This window comes from Engystomops pustulosus, chromosome 2 (assembly GCF_040894005.1).
Source record: "Engystomops pustulosus chromosome 2, aEngPut4.maternal, whole genome shotgun sequence".
NCBI classification, from domain to species: domain Eukaryota; kingdom Metazoa; phylum Chordata; class Amphibia; order Anura; family Leptodactylidae; genus Engystomops; species Engystomops pustulosus.
Genome location: NC_092412.1, coordinates 172,456,360 through 172,480,656, shown reverse-complemented (window position 1 = coordinate 172,480,656; position 24,297 = coordinate 172,456,360). Strand labels below are relative to the sequence as shown.

At 39.6% G+C, this 24,297-nt stretch overlaps 1 protein-coding gene and 1 long non-coding RNA gene across 6 annotated transcripts in view; one reads left to right on the top strand and one right to left on the bottom strand.

The window, feature by feature from the left end:
- Positions 1-24,297, bottom strand: part of ELAPOR1 (endosome-lysosome associated apoptosis and autophagy regulator 1) — a 627,159-nt gene that overhangs the window by 177,099 nt on the left and 425,763 nt on the right. For all 5 annotated transcript variants that reach the window (XR_011853280.1, XM_072137292.1, XM_072137294.1 and 2 more), the window contains 2 exons: positions 15,634-15,805; positions 15,426-15,522 (listed from right to left, as the gene is read on the bottom strand). Coding sequence is in view for 4 of the 5 variants with exons in the window: in XM_072137292.1 (XP_071993393.1) it covers positions 15,426-15,522; positions 15,634-15,805 (269 nt within the window). In the remaining variant the exon portion in view is untranslated. The remainder of the gene's footprint in view (positions 1-15,425; positions 15,523-15,633; positions 15,806-24,297) is intronic.
- LOC140118882 (uncharacterized) overlaps positions 1-24,297 on the top strand; it is a 60,544-nt gene that overhangs the window by 11,695 nt on the left and 24,552 nt on the right. The window lies entirely within an intron of this gene.

The window sequence follows — 24,297 nt, the reverse complement described above, 5'->3', positions numbered from 1 at the left end:
GGGTTCTGGCTGCCATGGAAACCGGGCAGCTCCGGGGCACATGCCAGTCCTCGGAGCTGCCCAGGAGAGGATCGGATCCCCCGGTAAGCGGCACGGGGGATCCGATCCATAGGGGGAAGACCCTTACACGCCGCGTTCATGCTTGACCGCGGCGTGTAAGGGGTTAACACCCGCGATCGGAGGCGGCTCCGATCGCGGGTGTTAGCGCAGGCTGTCAGCTGTACTAGACAGCTGACAGCCGCTGCTTCTGGTACCGGCTCCGTTCGTGAGCCGGTGCCAGAAGCAGGACGTTATAGTGCGTCCTGGTGCGCTAAGTATCTAGCCACCGGGACGTACTATAACGTCCTGGTGCGCCTAGGGGTTAATTGTTTTACCCCCCTCTATTACAAGCACATCGTTTGGTTTGCATCCTGTATCATCTAGCGGAATATAGGCTGATTTTTTCCAATTTATACTCAATCCGGACATTTGACGAAATAAATGGAAGATCTCAAGCGTTCTTCTGACCGAGCTATGATTACCCAAATAAAGCAATAAATTGACGGCGTATAGAGAAATTTTTTCTTCGCTATTCCCTTGGATAAATCCTTCTATACTTGTGTCCTGCCGGATTCTAGATGCTAAAGGTTCAAGTGCAATTGCAAAAAGTAATGGTGAAAGGGGGCACCCTCGTCGTGTCCCCCGAACCTAGAGGTTCTCCCATTTAACAATATTCTAGCAATGGGGTCCCTATATAACAATTTCATCCATGCTAAGTAATTGGGCCCAAACTCCATAGCTTCTAAAGTTTGCCATAAGAATTGCCATTCGAGAGTATCAAACGCTTTTGTGGAATCCAGCATAAGAATAGATCTTTTGCCCATGTTAGATGACGCAAATTGGAGATTCAAGTATATTGTAGAAGCTCCAGGCATGAAGCCCCTTTGGTCTTCACGCACTAATGTTCTTATGCACTTTTTTAATCTTACTGCCCACAACTTCGCAAGAATTTTGTTATCCGTGTTTATTAGTGAGATGGATCTGTATGAGTCTACTTTTGCAGCATCTTTATCTGGCTTAGGAGCCAAAACGATTAGTGCCTCACGCATAGAGGGGGGCAAAATCTTTCCCACTCGTGCATCTTCCCATACCTGTATCATGCGTTCCACCAAAATATCACTATATTTATTGTAGAATTCAACTGGAATCCCGTCTGGCCCCAGGGCTTTCTCATGGGGCATTTGAGTCAATATTGTTGTAACTTCCTCCCTTTTTATGGGTGCTTCTAGCATCTCTCTCTCTCTATTGTTGATAACTTAGGTAGGTTTATTCCCTGTAGATATGCTCCGATATCATGTGCCGTCACCTCCAAACCAAAAGCGTAGGTTTCCTGGAAGTGCTCCACGAAACACGCCAAAATACCCTCTGTGTCATAAACCCTCCTACCTACATCTTTTTCTATAACATTTATGTGATTCCTATCCTTTTGATTTATTATCATGTTGGCCAACATCTTCCCTGGTCTGTTAGCCTCCGTGTGATATCTATGTGTCTGAAAAAATAATTTCCTTGGAGCTTGAATGTGATTTATATCATTATATCTACTCACTTCCCTTTCCCACTCTAACCTATTTTCCTCACTGGGACTTTCCCTATATAATTTTTCCTTATGCTTTACCTTACCCTCAATTTCATTTATTTTTTTTCATGTTTCTTCTATACCCTACAATCTCTGATTTGAATAAACCCCGAACATGTGATTTACTTGCGTCCCATAGTAAAGCCGTGCTTACTGTGCCCTCATTCATTCCAAAAAATTCTTTAATCTGCCTAGTCATTTTTGGTCATTTAAAATTTAACTTTTACTTAGTCACTTTAAAAAACAAACACTAAATGCAGTAAATAAACATTAAAAATCGGACACTCTTACCAGGTGGAGTATCGGGCTGCAGGATGGGTATTCTTGAGAGACCTAAGGGGGGAATGGTTTCTCTCCCTATATGCTTAGTTGTCCCTATTGCCCCAATTGCTCCCATCCTGACAAGGACCGTACCCACTAGCTCACTAGCCAAGGTATACCACTTAACGAAGGTGGACCCGACCCCTCTTCTGGGGAAATTTCCAGGAAGGCCTGCGTGTGACCTATATCCAGGATTCCTGGAATCCCAGATTTGACTGTTATCTTCTCCCCCTCCTGGACTTTTTGTCAGTCGTCATTAATCCCCCTGATGATTCGCCGTGAACGGTGATGAAACGCGTAGGGTAGGGAGGGACGGGGAGCACACTTTTTTGGCTATACCTTTAGGGCATAACAGTACACCGGTCTAGGGACGACTTGGGTACTGTCCTTGTCAGGACGGGAGCAATTGGGGCAATAGGGACAACTAAGCATATAGGGAGAGAAACCATTCCCCCCTTAGGTCTCTCAAGGTTACCCATCCTGCAGCCCGATACTCCACCTGGTAAGAGTGTCCGATTTTTAATGTTTATTTACAGCATTTAGTGTTTGTTTTTTAAAGTGACTAAGTAAAAGTTAAATTTTAAATGACCAAGTTCGATGCTTGTATATACATGTTACTGTGGTCCGGACAGAATTAGTGCATAGTGCCAGAGGGATTTGGCTATTTTCTGCCTAGTCATTTTATCAAAGTTATTCAAACTCTCCACCCAGATAGGAGCAATCCGAAAATGATATCCTAAAAATTTGTTTTTGGTTGTGATTACAGTGATACATGGAGTATGGTCCGATATTCCTCTAGTTCCATATTTCACTTTAATGACGTGATGTAACCCCATTGCATTTGTAAATGTCATATCTATCCTTGAAAAAACCTTATGTGTTTTAGAGTAACACGAGAACTCCTGCACCTCCGGATGTTTTATTCTCCATGCCTCTTGCCAACCCAGCTCTGTGCTTACGAGATGTAACCTAGTAGATCTATTATTCCCATTTATAGGTTTTGTTACTCTGTATACATCCCTGTTGGGATCCATGACTGCATTGAAATCCCCTATTACCAACAAAGGAGTATCCTCAATATTTAGCATAAATTCATGTAAATCATACAATACCTGTGGTGTAAAAGGTGGGGGTATATATACATTAGCGATAACCCCATTGCTACCCTGGATAGTACAATATAAAAATATATATCATCCCTCCATATCATTTTTCACAGATATTTCTTGAAATTTTACTCTCTTGTGGAACCCTATCAATACTCCACATGAGTATGATGAGTTACATGAATGATATACCGTACCAAACCATCTTTGTCTAGACAAAGACGCATTATCCCGGATTAAATGCGTCTCCTGTAGAGCTATAATGTCAGGGTTGTTTCTTTTTATAAGATCAAATACCTTTATTCGTTTAATTCTAGTCCCTAACCCACGGACATTCCATGATAATATTTTAATTTGGTGATTACTGTTCTTCATTTGGATACCATATTCGTCCCACTATATATATATAGCTCTTCATACAAGAGAGAAGAGAGGAGCAAAGAAACACCCAAAAAAACAAAAAAAAAACCCTGAATCAACCCATAGAGAAACTGATACCAATCAATTTCTCTTCTATACCTAGCATCCCTCCCCCCCCCCCCCCTAGAGCCGCGGCCAGCACATAGAGATTTACATATAATCAGCCCTTACTTATTGTACATTTTGGATTATCCATGCATGCACTTTATCAGGATCCTCAAAGAACAGCGACTTGTTATTCCAAACAATGCGCAGTTTTGCAGGAAAAAACAGAATATTGCACATTCTTATCTCTCAAATTTTTTTTAACCTCCGCAAAAGTCCTTCTTTTTTGCTGCGTCTCAAATGCAAAATCAGGAAACAATTTAATAGCATGTCCACTATATTCTATTTCCCCTTTCTGACGTGCTAATTGTAATATCTTGTCCCTATCCCGGGACAGTAACATTTTTATCAAAAAAATCCTAGAGTTTCCGCCCTCAGGTGGAGTTTTAGCTGGGACTCTATCGACGCCAACTCTAAATTTTCTTTGCCAAATGTGCCTAAGACCTATTCCTATTCTAGACCTATTCTCTAGATCCAGCAGTTTGATTTTATTACTTTTAGTTAAGCTCTCCATCTCTTTAACCTCTTCCCTTAAGCGGTGTACTGAGTCCTCCAGGTCAGATATCCTGCTCTCAGCATGTTCGATCCTAGAATCCTGTTTTTGCATATCCGTTCTAATAAGGACCAGTTCCTCTTTAAATTCCCCTATCTGCTTTACTAGGTCCACCACTGCACCATTGCCTTTTAATATGTCTGCCATAATCTCATTTAATAACAGTGTACCCTCCAGTGTTTGTCCTGCTAATTCTTTAAAGACCTCATCAGGGGCTTCCCGGGGTATATCCTGTCCCTCTATGCCAACTCCTTGATCCGTCTCTATTTGTCGCCTCTTTCTGCTCTTCTCCCCAGCCTGTATTTGGTTACAGTGCTCTATCGTGGATTCCATACCTGTATCCTGCTGACTGTTATTTTTCTTTACCGTCTCATCTAGATATTTATTAGATTTAGGTGTCAGAGCAAACTTATCAAGCTTGGCTGCTGTTGTTTCTCGTAATTTATCATATCTATTTACATTCTTTGGAGTTTTATTAGGAGAGGGGTTAGGAGACACAACCGGCCCCTTGGATTTTTTCATATTAGCCTTCGTCAACACACATGCAAATCTCGCAGTAGATATTACCCTCGTGTTATGTTTTTAAGACAAGATAGATAAACACTTTTAAGCTCTCAATGTCAACACACACTACACAACTCTATTCCAACGTTAACTAGAAATGTCCCAGCTCCGTCCAAGGAATGTAGCGCACTGAGATTGCAACTGCATAGGTCACCGACCCGACACTAGGATTGATTTATGCACTTTTTGTTGCTTATGTCCAACCCTGTTTGATTTAATGTCCAAGCACATGGCTCCGGTGAACATACACAAAAAATACAGAGAAAGGGCAATACGCTCTAAAATATATCCGAGAAGAATGTTGAGTGGCTAAGGAGACGAGTAGGAAAGTCAACAATAAGGAGATATTTCAACACACTTATCTCTTCCTGGTCGAGGAGATGAATGTCACAGTTCTCCCGCGCCGCCAATATGGTCTTCTGTCATAAATCCTAATCGCTCCTCTGCTTCGTTCTCCGAGGTCCAGATAAGCAACGCGCCTCCACTCCTCAGTCCGGAAAAGCCTCCCCGCCTCCGATGTCGGACGCTGAACAGTTCTCCTGCACTGCAGTGTGGACTTGGTACGTCTTCAATCCCACGGACCTCTAGAATCTTGGGACAGGAAAGCTCCAGCGGATATTTGTGATCCCCACAGGCACTTAGCAGTCTGTGTTCGGGATCCGGCATCGATGCTCGGTTTCGCTGACCATTCCACGTAGCATGGCTTGCTTTAGCCTGCTAAGGATTTTTGCACCTGCCACGGCTCCAAGGGAGAAAGAGCGGCGTGACGTCACGTCCGCTCACATGCTCCTCCCGTTCCCCAATGTGAAAAAAAAAAACACATTTTTTACTCTGCACCATTTACTTTGCATTAGATTTTGGCCAGCATGTTGGGGGTTAAAATGCTCACCCCCAACCCCAGATACGTTCTTTGAGGGGTCAAGTTTCCTAAATGGTGACATCTTTGGGAGTTTTCTATTATACTGTTACTTCGGGGGCTCTTCAAGTACACTGTGGCACCACAAAACATTTGCAGTCAAATTGGCCTTCCAAAAACCCAATGGTACAAACTCTGTTCTGGACATCGCTATACGACTAAAGAGCAGTTGACATCCACATGTCTGGTATTACCGTACTCGGAAGAAGCAGGGCAAAAATTTTGGGATGTATATTTACCTCAAATTCCTTCTGAATGTGTGCATTTTAGGGCTAAATTAAAATAATCTTATTCAAAAATTGAAATTTCAAAATTTTCAATCCATTTTGAAAAAAAATGGAAATGTAAAACAAATTATGGAAATAAAAATAAGACCAATGGCAAAAGGTTTCTACAAAAAAAAAATTTGTGGTATGACTTTTTGTCTAAAAAGTATAACATTTGAAATTTGGAAATTGTCCTTTTTTTCAAATTTTTCGTAAATTATTGAATTTTTACTCCCGAAAAAAAGAAACTGATCACCAAATGATAATACTAACATAAACTACAATATCTCACGAGAAAATAATCTCAAAATCACAAGGATATCTTAAAGTGTTCAAAAGTTATTACCATAGGAAGAGAAACCGGTCAAATTTTAAGAAAAAGGTCTGAGCATTAACTTAAAAACAGGCTGCGTCATTAAGGAGTTAAGTAAGAATCACACCACTGGACACTTTAACCCCTTAAGGACGCAGCCATTTTGTAGCTTAAGGCTCAGTCACATTTTTTGTATTCTTTTTATGGTTATAACTTTTGAACTCTATTACTTAGCAAAGCGATTCTGAGATTGTTTTTTCTTCACATGTTGTACTTCATATTAGTGGTAAATTATGGCTGATAAGTGTGGTGTTTATTTACAAAAAAAAAAAGAAAAATTATGAATTTTTTGAAAAATTTGCCATTTATGAAATTCTAAATCATTGCGTTTTCAGGCAGATAGATTTACCACCTGAACAACTTGCTGAATAACATTTCCCATATGTCTACTTTACATTTTCATAGTTTTTGAAATGTCTGGATAATTTATTTTGATGTCACGCGGCTTACGCTTTTCCGTATTTTCAGAATTTACTATTTTGGGGATAAATACTGTTTTGAATGAAATTTTACATATTTAGCATTAAAACCACCCTATATAACCAACCCGTTTTCAAATATGCCCCCCTCAAACTATCAGAAACAGCTTTTAGGAAGATTGTTAACCCTTGAGATCTTCATAGTAATTGAATCAAAATGGAGGTGAAATTTAGAACGGTCAAATTGTGTCGGTTATAAGTTCATTTAGCCCTAAAATTTACACATTTCCAAAAGAGAAAAAGAGAAAACCCACCATACAATTTGTTTAGCAATTTCTCCCAAGTACAGAGACCCCCCACATGTGGCCGTTACTTGTTTTATGGGGCGCACAGCGAGGCGCAGAAGGGAAGAAGCGCCCTGCAGCCGCCAGGATTTTAGTTTCCTCATTGGCCCATTTTTGCAGGCTATAAAATTTTCGCTTTTTCATTATTGGGGCCATGTATTGGGGAAGAATATCGCAGCTAGAAAGATTGCACCTCAGTCAACAATCTATCACATCATCAAGGAAATCAAGGAGAGAGGTTCCATTGTTGCCAAAAAGGCTCCAGGGCACCCAAGCTTGCTCAGGAATGGCAGCAGGCAGGTGTAAGTGCATCTGCACGCACTGTGAGGCTCTTGGAGCAAGGCCTGGCGTCAAGGAGGGCAGCAAAGAAGCCACTTCTCTCCAGAAAAAACATCAGGGACAGACTGATATTCTGTTAAAGGTACAGGGAGTGGACTGCTGAGGACTGGGGTAAAGTCATTTTCTCTGATGAATCCCCTTTCCGATTGTTTGGAACATCTGGAAAACAGCTTGTTTGGAGAAGACAAGTCTTGTCTCATGCCAACTGTAAAGCATCCTGCAACCATTCATGTGTGTGGTTGCTTCTCAGCCAAGGGAATCGGCTCTCTCACAGTCTTGCCTAAATGCACTTCCATGAATAAAGAATTGTATCAGAATGTCCTCCAAGAGCAACTTCTCCCAACCGTCCAAGAGCAGTTTGGTGATCAACAGTGCCTTTCCAGCATCTTAATCCTATTGAGAACTTGTGGTCAATCATCAAGAGGGGTGGACAAACAAAAACCAACAAATTGTGACAAAATGCTAGCATTGATTGTGCAAGAATGGACTGCTATCAGTCATTATTTGGTCCAGAATTTGATTGAGAGCTGCCAGGGAGAATTGCAGAGGTCCTGAAGAAGAAGGGTCAACACTGCAAATATTGACTTGCTGCATTAACTCATTCTAACTGTCAATAAAAGCTTTTGTTACTCATAATATGATTGTACTTGTATTTCTGTATGTGATAAAAACATCTAACACACATAAAAAACAGAGGGCAACAGATCATGTGAAAATATAATATTTGTGCCATTCTCAAAACTTTTAGCCATGACTGTAGTGCAGACTCCTGTAGTGTTCTTTTATGCTGTGCTTCCAGGGTATGAAGAGAGGAGGGATTGAAGTTTTTACTTCAGCCTGGAGCCATGCATAATTAGAATACCTCTCAAATTTGTTTTCAACATTTCCCACTTAAACGCCTCAGAAGTGGAGTCACCAGCGTGGGTTGCTCTGGATATACTGTTTCAGCTCGGTAAGACACAGGAAGTAGCGGCAGAGGGATTCATTTAGCTGCCAGTGAGAGGGCCTACGTTGGGCTGGGGTGAGAACGTACAGAAGACTGGGGCATGATCTGACATGTATATGGACCCAATGTTAGCATCCACTGCCACCGACAGGAGGTCTTGCTGGATAAAAATATGTTCTAATCTACTATAGGTGTTGTGTAGTGGAGAAAAAAACAGAATAGTCCATGTCTTCAGGATGCTGAATTCTCCACACATCACATATCTGTAGGAATGAAGATTTTTCCTGAGTCTGTTAATATTGCTATAAGATAGAATAGATACATAAAAGATCTGCCTGTAGGTCACCATAAAAAATCAGCGAACCCCTAGCAAAGGCATATAGGCAGTCAAGGACCAAATAAGAAAGCTAGTTTAGCCAATATTGGGTGCGTACAAATTCACTACAGTGAAAACAGAACCTTTTATGTCACATTTTAAGAAAATGTACCTGGCTTCCGCGTCTTTTTCTATCTCGAGAACCTTACAGTGTGGATCATTTATGCATGAAAATGGAGACTCCATAAAGTTTACCCAATGGATTTGTACAAAGGAAGGAGGTAGGGTAGTAACATTGGCACTTCAATGCAGTACCGTATGATGATATTAATTAAATTAGCACTAACGCGTTGTGCTGAATGATGCAGATATTACTGGAAACTGCCTTTTAAGAAAAGTTTTAAGCATTGGAGTCATCCAGTGCCCGATTAAAACGCTCAATATCAAGTCCATTGGACAGATCTAGGATTCAGATATTACTTTGACTGGTACTGTGGGTATCCAAAGGAGAGGTCACAGGCAATGCACTTTAGGTTCAAAAAAACCTATCTAGGAACCAGGCTGATTAAGTTCCAAAAATTGTTAGGTTTTATTAAATACATGGATGAGAGTATAAAACATGTAGAGTTAAAAAAATATATATACAACGCGTTTCGGCTTAGTGCTTAAAGGAAACCTAACACTTGTAGTGGCAGGTTTCCGATGGCAATACCGAGCACCAGCTCAGGGTGAGCTGGTGCCGGAGCTTATTTTAGTTAGTGTTTTAAACCGCGGTATCGCGGTTTAAAACACTTTTTAAACTTTATAGCCGGCGCAGGCAGGTACGCGCTCGGCGCTTACCGTGCGCGCGGCTACATAGGAAGTGAATGAGAGCCGCGCGCATGGTAAGCGCCGAGCGCGTACCTCCATGCGCCAGCTATAAAGTTTAAAAAGTGTTTTAAACCGCGATACCGCGGTTTAAAACACTAACTAAAATAAGCTCCGGCACCAGCTCACCCTGAGCTGGTGCTCGGTATTGCCATCGGAAACCTGCCACTTCAAGTGGTAGGTTTCCTTTAAGCCTTCATCAGGTATAAAGAAGTAAAAGTCCACAAGTGTTTATATACATGCATTTGACTGGTAATGTAAAGTAGTACTGTATGATGCTGTAAATGCAAATATTGATAATGCTTCTACTGTAACATAGTGCTCTATGATTAGATATTACTAACACAAACTAGTACTAAATGATGCAAATATTTCTAACACTGGTACTGTAACATAGAACTGTATGATGCAAAATTAAGTAACACTTGTACTGTAAGCGAGAACTGTATCATTCAGATATTAGACTGGTACGTTTACGTAGTACTGTATGTTGTAAATATTACTAACATTCCATGAATGATCAATAAATGATGAATATATCTGAATGATGGAGATATTACTAAGACAAGTACAATACCATAGTGTTGCATCATGCAGATTTACTCAGACTGGTAGTGTAAAGTGATAGTGTATGATGATGTAGTAAGACTGGTACGGTAACATTCTACCCTATGAAGCAAGTAGTACTAAAACTGGTACAGTAAGGTAGTACTGTATGGTCCTGTAAATGCAAATAGTTCTAAGATCAGTACTTACCACATCATACAATAATACCTTTGTATGATGTGGTAAATTCAAATATTACTAAAACATGTACCTTAGGTTAGTACTGTATGATGCTGTATAAATGCAAATATTACTAATAGTGGTACTGTAAGGTAGTATTGTATGCTTAAGATATTTATTATTAACACTGGTACTGTAATGTAGTACTGTTTATGCAGATATTAGTAAGACTGGTACGATAACAGGATACTGTATGATGCAAATAGTTCTAAGACTACTGGATGATGCAAATAATTCTAAGACTGGTACTCTAAAGTAGTATTGTATGATGCTGTAAATTCAAATATTACAAAGACTGGTACCATAAGTTTATACTGTATGATGATGTAAATGAAATTTATTAGTAATACTGGTACTGTATGTCTTAGATTGTAATGGAAAATCAAACTGGAGTCGAAAAGACAACATGGCTGCTCTTGAAATAATAAAAGACAGCTCATGTAACCTTATTTTCAACTATAGATAAAGCCAAATCAACATAGCTTAACTTCATGTAACACTCTGTTAAGTTTGACATATTCTGGGATGTGTCTATCTCCTGGGATACTTTCCAATGGAAATTTGCCACTTTCATGGGAAACTATACCATTAGGAGAATTATGAAAAACACATGTACATACACATGTGTTACCATGTCGTTTGCTGAAGCACACATGGGGTGTAAGACCTTGGACTATCACCTAGCGGTGGAGATAGGATTGACTTGTTGACTACTGTTCACGTTGGACGCCTGCGATAAACCTGATGATACCTGTTGATACCTGTCATTCTATTGCTTGGTGATAATCCTTTAAGACCCCTATCTGCCAGAAGTTCATCAATGAAGCTGGACAGTGTTGTAAGTTGATAAGCCCTTGAAGATTTTGAAGTAATTGTAAAAGGCACTGATAATGTGCAGGTTACCATGACACCTGGTGCAACTCAGTATCAGTACACCCCAGCCAATAATGTGTACTTACGTGAATAATTTAGGTTTTGGTTTTGCTAATCCTCATCGGATGTCTTGTGGTGGTGCTATTGAGGACTTATTGCGAGCCCTATCAAGCTCCCCCTAGTCCGAGAACAACCTAAGTCGAGGAGCAAGAGAGTAGGAAAGAGATCTATGGAGAATGAAGGAGAATGTGGCTGTACCTAGCTTGAGTACTGAACATGACAGAGTTTTGCCTGAAAAATGTACATTCCAGAAATGTCCTGGAAACTTGTTTGGTCGCTGTACCAACTCCTGTTGCAGTATGGACTCAACTGCTATGCATACAGTTAAATGATACAGAATTAACGGACAATGATTTACATATGCATGATATGCATGCAGACTGGATAAACCCTTACTATGCTTGTTTGAACTGCCCCACTTATAGTGATTTAGAGGAAAACATGGTCAAAATATCAACTGGGGCTATAACTGATGCAGAATTATGCTTTGAATTTGACATGTGACAAAACATACCTTCCAGCTTGTATTAAACTTTTTCAGCGCACACCTACACAAGCTACCAGTACAAACACCAGAATACACTGATGAGCAGGGACAAACCGCTGAACAAAAAGAACCCACAGATGCACACACCAAACCAAAGGCAGGGGTACAGACAAGTTTGCCAAAAATTTGTGATAGAAGATGACAATCCTTGTCAGTTCTAAGAGCCGGACGGCGAGTGCATTGTAACAGAACAATGACTGTCCCATCATTAGACTTCCACGTACCCTTGTCAGCAGGTTGGGTATTAGGTTGTAGTAATAACTGTAATAGAGAGAGTCATTGACTACTATTCATGTGGGAAGCCCGTGGTGAAACCTGTCGATACCTGTCAGTCTATTGCTTGGCGATAATCCGTGAATATCCCTACCTTCCAGAAGGTCATCAATGAAACTGGACAGTGTTGTAAGTTGATAAGCCCATGAAAATTTTGTGTGCCGGAGCTCATCAATGAAATTTGACAGTGTTGTAAGTAAAACCTTTTGATATTTAACTCTTTATATACTTTTATATTGCAATAAACCTTTTAAATATTGCTGACTGTAGTTTTTCTTATTCCATAACACAGAATCCAAAGAATCTGTCACTTTTTGCAAGACAGATATTATGAAAATAGGCACTGTAACGTAGTACATATGGCAATATAGCAGCCTAAGAGTAGCAAAATGGTATTTAGAATGCACCAAAAAGGGAAATTATTTCAAATTTCCACCTGTCCTTTATTCTCGCAGACTTTTCACCTTATTTTAGTGCCCTGAAAAAGGAAATCATTTGTTTTACTAACTCTATGCCTATCTGACTATTTCTTTTTCCTAGCTCTGTTTCCTATCTGTAATGGGGTTAGGCTATGTGACCCTGCCTCTTACACAGCAGTGTCACATTTCCATCCTGACCAATATGTGACCTGAGGGTTGAAATGGCTGCAGTTACTGCAGGGCTAAAAGCTGGATGACTGGATGATACAGTCACTTACTGTACATTCACATATTAATGTATAATGGCCTGCATGATTGGGACAATACAAATCAAGCCAGTTGCAGTTGGCCTCCTTGCTAGTTGGCAAGAGTGTGCATAGCTCTGTACGCTAATACTAGGAAATTTATCTACTCAACTGGATATGCTCTTCATTCCATCTAGTTCATTCATCTACTACCATATAGTGATATAAAGTGATATTACATCTGCCATATGCTGTGCCGGAGTTGAGAGGGTTAATGCTCTCAGTGTTTACATTGAAATGTTTTATTTGTAATTCTTCTTGCAAAATCCTCAGGTGCCCATTTATTGGTAAACCCAGACTACCTTGCAGTGAGCTCCTTCTAAAGTTTATAAAAAAAACTCTGTGCTTTTCCACTTCTTTCTGCAGCTGCTGTCTGCCTTCAGACAGATACCCCTATGCCAAACCAGTAGCCTTGTGTGCCTAATCATACAGTGCTAGATTGCTGCCTAAGCAACCTAAGCTACTATTCAGTCCCAAGCTACAGGAACAGGACTTAGACATCCTCCCAGACTATAGATCCAACAACCATTGCCTTGTGGAACCTGCAGGAAGGAACCTTTATTTTAACATGTTAATCAAATCTGCATTGGATTTTCTGCCGAATAAAGAAACTGCGAATTTATGTTCATCATTCCTGTCTCCACATGTGATCCCTACCAGCTCCACTACGTTGTGGCTTCCCCCTCACTGGCCCCTGACGGGTGTGGATGAGGCACGGACTAAGCCATCCATGATATGACTCTAGGCGGTGCTAGAAGCCAGCCACTCAGATAGCAGGGAATCCAGCTACCCCACAAAATTGTCAGGCCCCAATGGGCCTGGAAGTTGCACATGCTGAGACTTGGGAGAGATCACGTGCACAATCAGTCTCCCAAAATGTAAATATAAAATATACAGTTGATTTTACATATTATATTTATATTTTCTTCTAACAAAACCCACTCCAATAGTAGCATTAGGAGCATTCTGGACAGTACATGCTGAAAGTAGTCCCCCACTGTCCCTTAAGTAATATAGGGTCTACAATTTGGGTTGTCTCCCCACACAATATCACTTTCCAATTGCTTAAAATGCCATCTTGTGTATGAAGGGACAATAGGACTGGTATCACCATAATTATACATATGTATTCAAGCAAAATAACAGAGCATGAGAAGCAATTCTACTTTCTTGATATTCAGTGAGAAATACTGAAGTACTTGGTAAATATATCAGGTCTTCTGACAGAACCTCTTTAAATGATACATAAAGTGGTATTGAAAACAGCTAAAACCAGAAGTTTACATAAGACACTATAAAAAAAGACACATATGCACGTTTTTCATTATATTACATGAAATCAGAATAAACCTTTCCTGTTCAGGTCAGTTAGGATTACCAAACATTTTTATATTTACCAAATGCCAGCATCATGAGAGTGAAAAAGTTTACATACACTAAGATTACCACACCTCCAACAATTTAGAATAGCAAATATGATGTCATGTCTTCGTTCGAAAGAAACATGTTTTAATAAAAAAGCTGGCATATTTTTGCCTGGCAGCAAAATTATTAAAGGATAACAAAGCCAATGCTTTGGAGTGGTCATCAAAAAGCCCTGAGCTCAATCCTAATGAAAATTTATGGACAAAGCTGAAAAGGCAGATGCAAGCAAGGCAACCTACAGACCTGGCTCAGTTACAACAGTTGTGTCAAGAGGAATGGCTAAAAATTCCTACCAAATACCGTTAAAAGCTTGTCGAAAGATATCCAAAACGTTTGATCAAGTTTAAAGGGGTTGCAAATAATGGATATGGTTTTTGTAAGGAAAAGTTATACAATTCTCTAATATACTTTCTGTATCAAATTCTCATAGTTTTCAAGATCTCTGCATGCTGTCCTTCTTTAGAAAGCTTCAAGTGCATTGAAATCAGTCCATGGTCATGTGATGGACATGCAGGTGCACAAGCCGTTAGTATCACATGTCTCTGATTACTCTATGTGATAACAACGGTTTGCGCACCTGCGTGTCCATCACATGACCTTTAAGTGATTTAAGGTTCTTATTTTGCAGAAAGTAATATAAGCCATTCCATCTTCACTTGGGGCTTCTCCCTTATAATATTGATTTATTCTTTTCTGTTTGGTATTTTAGTGGAGCGAGACTTCTAATTTATTTGCCTAACGTGTGAATAGCCTGCAATGGGGATTTGCTTCCTCTTAAATGAGGGCACCGGACTAATTTTCCTTTACCTGCTAATTTATTGACCTCTGTTAACTCAGATTAGTGTACTGATGTATAACCTCTGTATGCTATTGTATCCATATTACTGCAAACAATTATGGATACAATAATAAACACATTTAAAAATGCCTTAAAACTTCTCTCTCTCTCTCTCTGTCATTTGGCAAATCTGGTTTCATGTCAGATAATGAGAAAAGCATACAAATGTGTTTTTTTTAATAAAGTGTATGTAAATTTCTGGATCCAGCTGTAGCATAGCAACTAAACTTCACTCACTATCTCAGTAAAAGCTAAGAATTAGAGACAGAAAAATGTTACAAATGCAGTATAAAATTCATATTTTGGCCATCAATAATATTAACCTTGATATGCATACCTTGCTTAGACAGAAGTTGATTTATGCTCTAAATATTAACTATGATTACAAGAATTACAATGATATAGTATAATGGTAAAATAAAGTACCTGTAATAGAATATTATATCTTTCAGTTCTTTATGTTCTCCTGGAAACAAATCCACTGGAGAAGTGATTTTTTCTAAAGTTGTTTCTGTTGTTACACCTAGTTAAAATAGAAGAACACAGAAGTACTGAAGCTAAACGTTTCTGTTGTGAAATAAATAGCAATACAATACTGTGCTTTAATAGAGCGTACTGATTTATGAAGACTCACCTATTAATTGGTCACCAAGAACTACAGGCTGTGAAGACATGAAAATATTTTGACCAGCTTCATCTGATGGTATGTTAATAGACTGGCATACATAGGAATTTAATGTTGTTGGCTCATTTTCTGATAGTCCAGTTTTTGAAACATTCTGACTACATGTAGCCAGTTTCCTTCCCTGAGAAAATTAGGAAATAACTTAAATACAATTCAAAAAAATGGTTAAAATTCTGTGAAATGCAATGGAATTGTCTTGTGTTTTTTCAACGGGTCCAACTGTAATAGCAAGTTCCATCAAAGTCATCTTGGAGGTTTGCTAAGAAATAACTTTTCTATTTTGTAGGATCAATCTTGATATGTTGCTGAATTTTGCTATGTAAAATCATGTGGGTGAGAGAACCGCTGATCTATTTCAGGCTATTAAAGAAATTGAGCTTTGTCATTAACCCCTTAAGGACGCAGCCATTTTGTAGCTTAAAGAGAACCCGTCATGCAAAATAACCCCCCTAAACTAAATATATTTTCATGAACTGCCATTAGAGAGCATTGCCTCTATCCCTTCATTGTCCCTCTACATGCCTGTAAACCTAAGCAATGAGGTCCTAAAGCTGTATGCAAATGACCTGTGAAATGTCCAATGAAGCATTAGCATATTCAAGCTGTCCACTCTATTCATGAGTGGGAGGCACAGCCACACCCCCAGTGCATGACTGACAGCCTGTATAATGATGTGAGGCTGTATAATGATGTGCTTCCTGGTGCAGGTGGCCACACCCCCTGCAGCCTGTGTGTGTGTGTTTAGGAGAGATACAGCAGCTCCAGGCAGCCATGTTACAGCAGAACATGTGAGATTCATGTGTAGCTGATGTCTGTGTCTCTCACCTGTATATTAGGAGGATGCAGCATGTCAGCAGATGACATAAACACACACTAGCCATGCTTTACTATACATTACACACAGACATGAGCAGGGGGAGGAGAGGGGAGGGGGAACAGGGGTGACATCACTGCCTCTGACCATGTGACCAGCCTCATTTATATGATAAAGAATAGATGATTTTACAATGAACAATGTATGAAATAACTAGATAAAGGCTGGGATGGGATCCATGTGAGCTGCTCCAACAGGTAGAGGTGACAGGATAAGTGACACAGACCTGATGACAGGTGTCCTTTAAGGCTCAGCCCGATTTTTTGGATTCTGACCTGCGTCGCTTTATATGGTTATAACTTTTGAACACTGTTACTTATCAAAACGATTCTGAGATAGTTTTTTCCCCACATGTTGTACTTCATTTTAGTGGTAAATTTTGGCTGATAAGTTTTGCGTTTATTTACAAAAAAAAAGAAAATATGATAAATTTTTTTAAAAATTTGCCATTTTCGAAATTCAAAATCATTGCGTTTTCAGGCAGATAGATTTACCACCTAAATAAGTTGCTGAATAACATTTCCCATTTGTCTACTTTACATTTTCATAATTTCTGAAATGATAATTTATTTTGATGTCACGCGGCTTACAAAAAGAATATCGCTTTTCCGGATTTTCAGAATTGACTATTTTGGGGAAAAATACAGTTTTGAATGATATTTTACATATTTAGCATCAAAACCCCCTATATAACCAACCCATTTTCAAATCTGCACCCCTCAAGCTATCAGAAACCGCTTTTACGAAGATTGTTAACCCCTTGAGATCTTCATAGTAATTGAATCAAAATGGAGGTGAAATTTAGAATGGTCAAATTGTTCCCTTATACGTTCATTTAGCACTAAAATTTACACATTTCCAAAATATAAAAAGAGAAAACCCACCATACAATTTGTTCTGCAATTTATCCTGAGTACAAAGACCCCCCACATGTGGCCATTACTTTTATGGGCGCACAGCGAGACGCAGAAGGTAAGGAGGGCGCTGCAGCTGCCAGGATTTTAGTTTCCTCATTGGCCCCTTTTGAAGGCTATAAAATTTTAGCTTTTTCGTTATTTGGGCCATGTGATGCCATTTTTTTTGCGCGATGAGATGCTTTTTCCATTGTTACCATTTTGGGGTTGGTATCACCTATTGTTGAAAATTGTGGAACTTTTTTTGAGGGCAGGAGTAGAAAAGCATCAATTCTGTACTGGATTTTTTACTCTTTTTTTTTTTGGTGTTCACCGTATAGACTAATAATCATGTTATCTCTATTCTATGGGTCGATACGATTACGGGGATACCAGACATGAATATATTTTCTTACGTTTTACCAAATTTGTCAAACAAAACCCTAATGTGGGGAAAAATCTATCATTTATGTATTGCCGTCTTCCAAGTGGCATAACATTGTTAATTTTTTGGCTACGGAGCTTGTTGATGGCTTATTTTTTGCGGGACATGTTGTACTTTACACCAGTATCATGTCGGAGTACACATGGTTTTTTGATCACATTTTATAGCATTTTTTGTGGGATTGAATAGCTAAAAATCATAATTTTTGGAAGGTTTATAGCAGTTTTTTTTACGGCGTTTATCGTGGGGGTTCAATAATGATTTACTTTTATTCTACGGGTTGTTACGGACGCGGTGATACTATATATGTGGGGTTTGTGTTATGATTTAGACTTTTTTTTTAGTTATATGTCTCTTTATATGTTTTGGGGGTTTTGGGCATTTTTAGTGATTTATTACTTTATTTTTTTATTGAATAACATTTTTTTTTTTACTTTTTCACTTTTATACCATGGGACATGAACAAGAAATCCTCTGATTGCTTGTTCATGATAATATTCTGCAATACTCATGTATTGCAGAGTATTATCAGTGTCAGCCTATACACTTGCATAGGCTGGCACTGTGCCAGTAAGATGACGTCACAGACGCCATCTTACCGGCAATTCTTGCAGGTAACTCTGGGGTCCAGATCGGACCCCAGAGTTGCTATAGCAACGATCGGCGCCCCCCGAAAACGGTTTAAATCTTTTGAGGGTGCGGTCACAAGTGGCGTTTAACGCAAACGTTTCAAGTCGGACAACAACAGCTGAAGAGAGATTTGCCTAATTAAACAGCTGTTAACATTAGCGCAATGTAGCGCAATGTAAATGTGTGAGTTAACACCGTGTTAACACATGTTTTGAAATGCATGCGTTAAACGCCACATGTGACTTCGCCCTGTAACTCAACAAATTCAGTGGCACAGGACTGGAAGTTTAATGATGTAGTACCAATATGCAAGAAAACAGTAATACCATGCTACTAAAGGAAATCAATAAGACTGTACAGGAGAGCCTTTTAAACATGTAATATTGTGAATGTTGAAGATTGTTAAAGAGCAGTGGGGTACTGATCGCGGTCGCAGGGACTGCGACTGTGACCGGGCCCATCGGAAGAAGGGGGGTGCGGGGCGGTCACTAAAACCTCTGTCTGTCATGGCCCGAGCCCCCCTGTTCTACTCGACCCGCTTCTGCCCTCTACCACAACTCCGCCGCTCGAACTTGGCCCGCTACAGCAAGCACCCCACCCAAACTCCGCCCGCTAACGCAAACCTCCCCATACCCCCTGCCCGAACTATGCCCGCTCTCACTGCCCCCCCTACTCCGGTCACTTCCGCCCTTCCCCGGAAGTTCGGATGCTACATTTACCCCCCCCCCCTGCTCATCTACCCTACCTCACCCCCCCTGGAACTCCGGCCACCCGAACGCCTGCCTGCTAGCACGGCCACCACTTTGGACAACCAAAGAGCAAGTAACATATGCATTTCTATATATGTATGTATATACATATTATATTGTATATTTATATGTGCATATATATATATATATATATATATATATATATATATAAAAAATACTTTTACTCCATGCTCCAAATCATTTGTCTCCTTTATTCTTTGGGTCAGTACAATCACAGTGATACCAGATTTATAGGTTTTATTGTGTTTTAATATTTTTCAATAATTAAAACAGTGGGGCATAATTATCAACTGTCTGAAAATCATAGCTCAGCTTTCATTTTACCAGTGCGCATGAATATTTTAAAAGGGGAGCTGTGATTGGTTGCCATGGGCAACTGGAAATATTCGGACTTTCAGACACTTGATAAATCTGCCCCAGTGTGTACAAAAAAGAAAATTGTTTTGCCATCTTCTGATGCTAATAACTTTTCATACTTTGGTGTACGGAATTGTGTCAGGTGTCATTTTTTGCTTAACTCCTTAACGCCGGACACGGCCCATTTTTTCAAATCTGCCCTGTGTCACTATAAATGGTTATAACTTCGAAACGCTTTAACATAGCCAAGTGATTTTAAAATAGTTTTCTCGTGACACTTTGTACTTCATGTTAGTTTAAAATTTTTGGTGGTATGTTTTGCATTTATTTATGAGAAAATCAGATATTTGGTGAAAATTTGGAAAAATTCTCGATTTTCGAAATTCAATATGTTCTACTTTTTCCACACATAGTCATAACAGCAAAAAAACTTAATAACTAACATTAACCGAATGTCTACTTTATGTGGACATGGTTTTTTATGCATACTCTTATTTTTGCAGGATGTTATGGGCCTTTGAACGTTAGGTGCGATTTTTCACATTTTCATAAAAACCGCAAAATACTGCTATTGAGGGACCTGCACAGGTTTCAAATCACTTTGAGAGGCCTAAATAAAAGTAAAACCCCATAAATTACCCCATTATAGAAACTACAACCCTCAATGTATGTAAAACATTTTTTATGAAGTTTGTTAACCCATTAATTGTTTTACAGGGGTTAAAACAAAATCGGATACAATTTTGAAAGTACATTTTTTTTGGCTAAATTAATGTGTTTTTCAAAAAATGTACAAATTCTCAGTGGATAAAATACCAAAACGCTCCACAAAATTTGATACCCAATCCCTACCGCGTATAACAATACCCCATATGTGGTGGTAACCTGCTGTATGGGCACACGCCAGGGCATTGAAGGGAAGCTGCACCATTCAGAGCAGATTATGCATTGTCACTTTTTATTGGCTATACAATCTTTATTTTTTTGGCAATTTGGACATATAAGGGCTTATTTTTTGCGACATGAGGTACACTTTACAAATACTTCATTTTAGTGGGTCATTGGCTTATTGATGAGATTTTATTAACTCTTGAATGTATGGGTGAAAAGAAAGTTGTTAATTTTGGTTTCCTTTCTTTTTGTATTTTTTGGGGGTCGTACACTAAAAATACTATATTATCTTTATTCTATAGGTCACTACGATTATGGTGATACCTCATTTATATAGTTTTTCATTTATTTTTCCAATTTTACTGGAAAAAAACTAATATAGAGGAAATCTCATTTGTTTTTGCATCGCCATCTTTTCAGAGACGTAACTTTAATATTTTTTGGTTGACAGAGCTAGTTTAGGGCTTATTTTTTACATGTTGAGTTGTCCTTTCAATTGATACGATTTTGGCGCACATAACTTTTTTGATCACTTTTTAGAACATTTTTGTGAAGAGATTTTATGAAAAATTTAAATTTTTGATGAGTTTTTCGGGTTTTGTTTTTACGGCGTTCACCTAGCGGGCCCAATAATGTTTCTGAGTTATTGTACGGATTGTTACAGACGCGACAATACCAAATATGTGGGGCTTTTTTGGCGATTTTGTGTTTTTTTCACTTTATTGCATGTGTATAGGGAATGTTTGTGTTTAGGGGACTTTAACTTTATTTAATTAATTCTTTTTATTAAAAAATGTTTTTATCAAATGTTTTTAACGTTTTTTTTTATCACATTTACAGGTAAGCTTGAACAAGCGATCCACTGATCGCTTGTTCAAGCTATTCTTCACCTTACACAGTGTAATACAGATGTATTACACTGTGTATTGTAACACATTGAGCATGCTGCGCATGCTCAGTGTGTTACAGCCGGGTCCTGCCAGAAGGACCCCCCCAGAAGGGTCCTGCCAGAAGGCTCACGGAGGAGGATCACGCAGCCCCGGGCACTAGCAGTCCCGGGGCTGCGATCGTAACCACGGACCCCCCCTCCCCCGGTAAGTGCCGCGGGGGGGGGTTCCGATTCTTGTGAAATGCCCCTAACACGCCACGGTCAGCGCGACCACGGCGTGTTAGGGGTTAACACCCGCGATCGGAGAAATCTCTGATCGCAGGTGTTAGAGGCGGGTGTCAGCTATAATATATAGCCGCCACCTGCAGCTTCTGGCCCCGGCTCCATTCAGGAGCCGGGGACGGAAGCTTGACGTAATAGTACTGCATTTTGCGGGAACACACCTCCCGCCATGCAGTACTATTACGTCAAATGTCGGGAAGGGGTTAATGAGCCGTTGTTTTCATTGCTACCATATTGAGGACTCTGCAACCTTTTGATAACTTTTTATTACATTTTTATGTGATGTACAATGGTGTAAAAGTGGCGTTTTGGACATTTGGCTTTTTTCTGCTAAGGGGTTCACCACCGGTATTAACCATTTTTATATTTTGATCAGGCATTTTGGGATGCACCGATGCCAAACATATTTGTCATTTTTACTGTTTATTTAGTTATATATCAGTTCTAAGGAAAGGGGGTTATTAGTATGTATTCTTATAATGGAGGTCTGCTCCGTAGCTCACATCGCTTGTACAGTGCTATATCTCCTCCTGCTCTCCTCCAGCCCCCTGTAAGCAGGGGAGGAGGGAACAATGGCAGCAAGCAGTGATTTGCAGCTATTGATGTTCAGGCTGCCGAGTGACATATTTGTACACATATGGACAATTAAATGACTGAGCAAGTACCCACAATGGTGGCTAGGAGTTGTTCAGTGGCATCCATCCCCATAGTTTTTAATAGCGACTGTTGAGCGCATACTGTACTCATCAGCAAGAAACATCATGAAAAAACATAGCAAGCTTTTGCGGCGTACACACTAAACATGTGCCAAAGATGTGATATAAAACTAGCCTTACACTAGATATATTTTCCATAGAAGCAGTATTATAGTTTTCTGTTCATAGAACAAAAGGTTGGGAAAATATACAGGTCCAACCTATAAGATGAACAATATGTTTTTTTCCCCATAAAAAGTGATACACATACATTCTATTGAAGCTAATCCATTTTTTTCCAATTACCCAAGGTTTAGAAATTGTCATTGTAGTCTAGTACGCTCATTCCCTTAACATGCTTGGTTGTTCTTTTCTGCTCCTGTTTTGCTTTGTCTATGTCCTCTTTATACACTGTTTCGCAAAAATTGTACACAATATTTCATGTGTGGTCTGACCAGTGGTTTTTATAAGGGAAAAACTATGTCCATATGATATTCTATGCCTCTCTTGCTACATCTCATCATTTGATTTGCCTTATAAGCAGCTGCCTGGCACAGGTCATTAAATTAAGCATACCATCCACCAATACCCCCTCAAGTCTTTTTCTGTTGCAGTACTTTTTGTACAAATGCGTAACCTTACATTTATCTACATAACATTTTAAATCTACAGTCATTTAACTGCCCAAACCTCCAAAATGTTACGCCTTTTAGAACATGGCGATGCAAAAACAAGCAATTTTCTCACCAAAGGAGATCTAAATAAATGGGGTGATGCTGTAATTGTGATGGAATTGAAATGGAACTTTTGAAGTGTCATTAATAAGGAATTGAATTTGGAGCTCCGTGAATCTATAAGGTGTGTTATACACCTTATTCCCCACATAAAACATCATTTACATAGTGACTCTACGTAAATTATAGTATTAATTTGTCCAAATCAGAGGCCCTAAATGTCTCTCTTCTGGAGGCATCCCACTTGGCGTCTGAATTTCCCTTCAAATGGCAAAGATCGCATATTCGTTACCTAGGGTTAGATATCCCAGCAGATCTCTCCCGTCTCTACAACGTTAAAGGACACCTGTCATTAGGTCTGTGTGACTATTTCTGTCACCTCTACCTGTTGGAGCAGCTCCCAAGGATTCCATCCCAGCCTTTATCTAGTCAATTCAAACATTAATCAGTGCAAAATCATATTTTCTGTATTATGTAAATGAGGCTGGTCACATGTTCAGAGGCAGTGATGTCACCCCTGTTATCCATCCCCTTTCCTCCCCCTGATCAGGTCTGTGTGTAAGGTATAGTAAAGCATTGCAAGTGTCTGTGCTTTACCTGCTGACATGCTGCATCCTCCTAATACACATGTGTGAGATCTGCTACACATGTACCTGACTTGTTCTGCTATAACATGGCTGCCTGGAGCTGTTGTATCTCTCCTATACACACAAAGGCTGCAGAGGGCACCAGCACCAGGAAGCACATGGAGGAGCCATTACACCATTATACCTCACATCATTAGACATGCTGTCAGTCAAGCACTGGGGGTGTGGCTGGACAGCTTGAATATGATAATGACTCATTGGACATCTCACAGGTCATTTGCATGCAGCTTTAGGACCTAATTGCTTAGATTTACAGGCATGTAGAGGGACAATGAAGGGATAGAGGCAATGCTTTCTAATGGCAGTTTATGAAAATATATTTAGTTTAGGGGGTTATTTTGCATGGGTTCTCTTTAACTACAAGACCCTCCTTGATTGCACAGTAAGGGACCTGGCCAGAAACTGTAATAGCCATCATAGTTTGGACATATTAACGTCCTTAAAATGGATGTGATGCCCCGACTCCTATACCTATACCAAACCCTTCCAATTCGCCCACTGGGATC